The following is a 2,500-nucleotide window of genomic DNA, read 5'->3' on the forward strand; positions in this document are numbered from 1 at the left end:
TGATGATAGTGATGATGATGATTATGACAGTGATGATGATGATGATAGTGACAGTGATGATGATGATAGTGACAGTGATGATGATGATGATGATGACGATGATAGTGACAGTGATGATGATAGTGACAGTGGTGATGATGATAGTGACAGTGATGATGATGGTGACAGTGATGATGATGGTGACAGTGATGATGATAGTGACAGTGATGATGATGGTGATGATGATGATAGTGATGATGATGATAGTGATGGTGATGACGATGATGATAGTGATGATGATGATAGTGACAGTGATGATGATGATGGTGATGATGATGATAGTGATGATGATGATAGTGATGGTGATGATGATGATGGTGATCTCACCGATCTTGTAGACGACGCTGGTGGAGGAGGCGATGATGATAGTGACGATGATGATGATGACAGTGATGATGATGATGATAGTGACAGTGATGATGGTGATAGTGATAGTAATGATGATGATGATGACGATGATGACGTCCTCACCGATCTTGTAGATGGTGATGACGATGATGACGATGATGATGACGATGACGATGATAGCGATGATGACAGTGATTCTAGATTTGAAGCTTTCGTGACTGCAATGATTCATATCCTTAGGTTTTTTCGGTAAAGTCACGTAGGTAAAAAATTTAAATTAATAAAATAAAAATAAAAATCACGACGTTTCGGAGGCAACACAAGCTTCCGTCTTCAGGTGGAACCGTCACAGCCACGACAGCTGTATCAAGTAAATGAGAGATTGCAGGAGCTACCACTGCGTTTATATAATGGTTGGAGAGAGGGTGGTGGGGCAAGGGCCGCATACTTGTTATTAATATGGTAAGGTGAGGCTTGAGACTAGTCTCAAAGAGACTAGTCTCAAAAAGACGCAGTGGTAGCTCTTGCAATCTCTCATTTACTTGATACAGCTGTCGTGGCTGTGACGGTTCCACCTGAAGACGGAAGCTTGTGTTGCCTCCGAAACGTCGTGATTTTTATTTTATTTCACTTTTTAATGTTTTTACCTACATGGTGACTTTACGGAAAAAACCTAAGAAGATGACAGTGATGATGACAGTGATGATGACAGTGATGATGACAGTGATGATGATGACGATGTTGACCTCACCGATCTTGTAGACGACGCTGGTGGAGGAGGCGACGTCCTCGTCGTCGCCCTCGTCTCGAGCCTCCGCCGGGTTGGGTGACATCACCCTCCTGGCGATGAAGATGTTACCTGGGGGGTCACGGCGGGGTCACGGGGGGTCACGTGTACACACACACACACAGACACGTGTACACACACAGACACGTGTACACACACACACACAGACACGTGTACACACACACACACACGTGTACACACACACACGTGTACACACACACACGTGTACACACACACACACACCTACACACACACACACTGACACACACACACACACGTGTACACACACACACACACCTACACACACACACACTGACACACACACACGTGTACACACACACACGTGTACACACACACACACGTGTACACACACGCACGTGTACACACACACACACGTGTACACACACACACGCACGTGTACACACACACACGTGTACACACACACACACACACACACCTACACACACACACACTGACACACACACACACACGTGTACACACACGTGTACACACACACACACACACGTGTACACACACACACACTGACACACACACACGTGTACACACACACACGTGTACACACACACACACGTGTACACACACACACACGTGTACACACACACACGTGTACACACACACACACGTGTACACACACACACGTGTACACACACACACACACGTGTACACACACACACGTGTACACACACACACACACGTGTACACACACACACACACGTGTACACACACACACACCTACACACACACACACTGACACACACACACACACACGTGTACACACACACACACACGTGTACACACACACACGTGTACACACACACACGTGTACACACACACACGTGTACACACACACACACACGTGTACACACACACACACACGTGTACACACACACACACGTGTACACACTTGGCTTGATGTCCATGTGCACCAGGCTGCTGGCATGGATGTACTTGAGTCCGCGTGACACACACACACACGTGTACACACACACACACACGTGTACACACACACACACACGTGTACACACACAGTGTACACACTTGGCTTGATGTCCATGTGCACGAGGCTGCTGGCGTGGATGTACTTGAGTCCACGTGACACACACACACACACACACACTGACACACACACACACGTGTACACACACACACACACGTGTACACACACAGCGTACACACGTGTACACACACACAGTGTACACACTTGGCTTGATGTCCATGTGCACGAGGCTGCTGGCGTGGATATACTTGAGTCCACGTGACACACACACACACACACACACTGACACACACACACACGTGTACACA

At 47.2% G+C, this 2,500-nt stretch overlaps 1 protein-coding gene across 1 annotated transcript in view; it reads right to left on the minus strand.

Moving 5' to 3' along the window:
• The window catches only part of LOC144954523 (wee1-like protein kinase 1-A), a 30,520-nt gene that overhangs the window by 17,494 nt on the left and 10,526 nt on the right, over positions 1 to 2,500 (minus strand). The window contains 1 exon segment of the mRNA XM_078884995.1: positions 1,139 to 1,246. Coding sequence (XP_078741121.1) covers positions 1,139 to 1,246 — 108 coding nt within the window.

This window comes from Lampetra fluviatilis, unplaced genomic scaffold, assembly GCF_964198595.1.
Source record: "Lampetra fluviatilis unplaced genomic scaffold, kcLamFluv1.1 SCAFFOLD_915, whole genome shotgun sequence".
NCBI lineage: Eukaryota > Metazoa > Chordata > Hyperoartia > Petromyzontiformes > Petromyzontidae > Lampetra > Lampetra fluviatilis.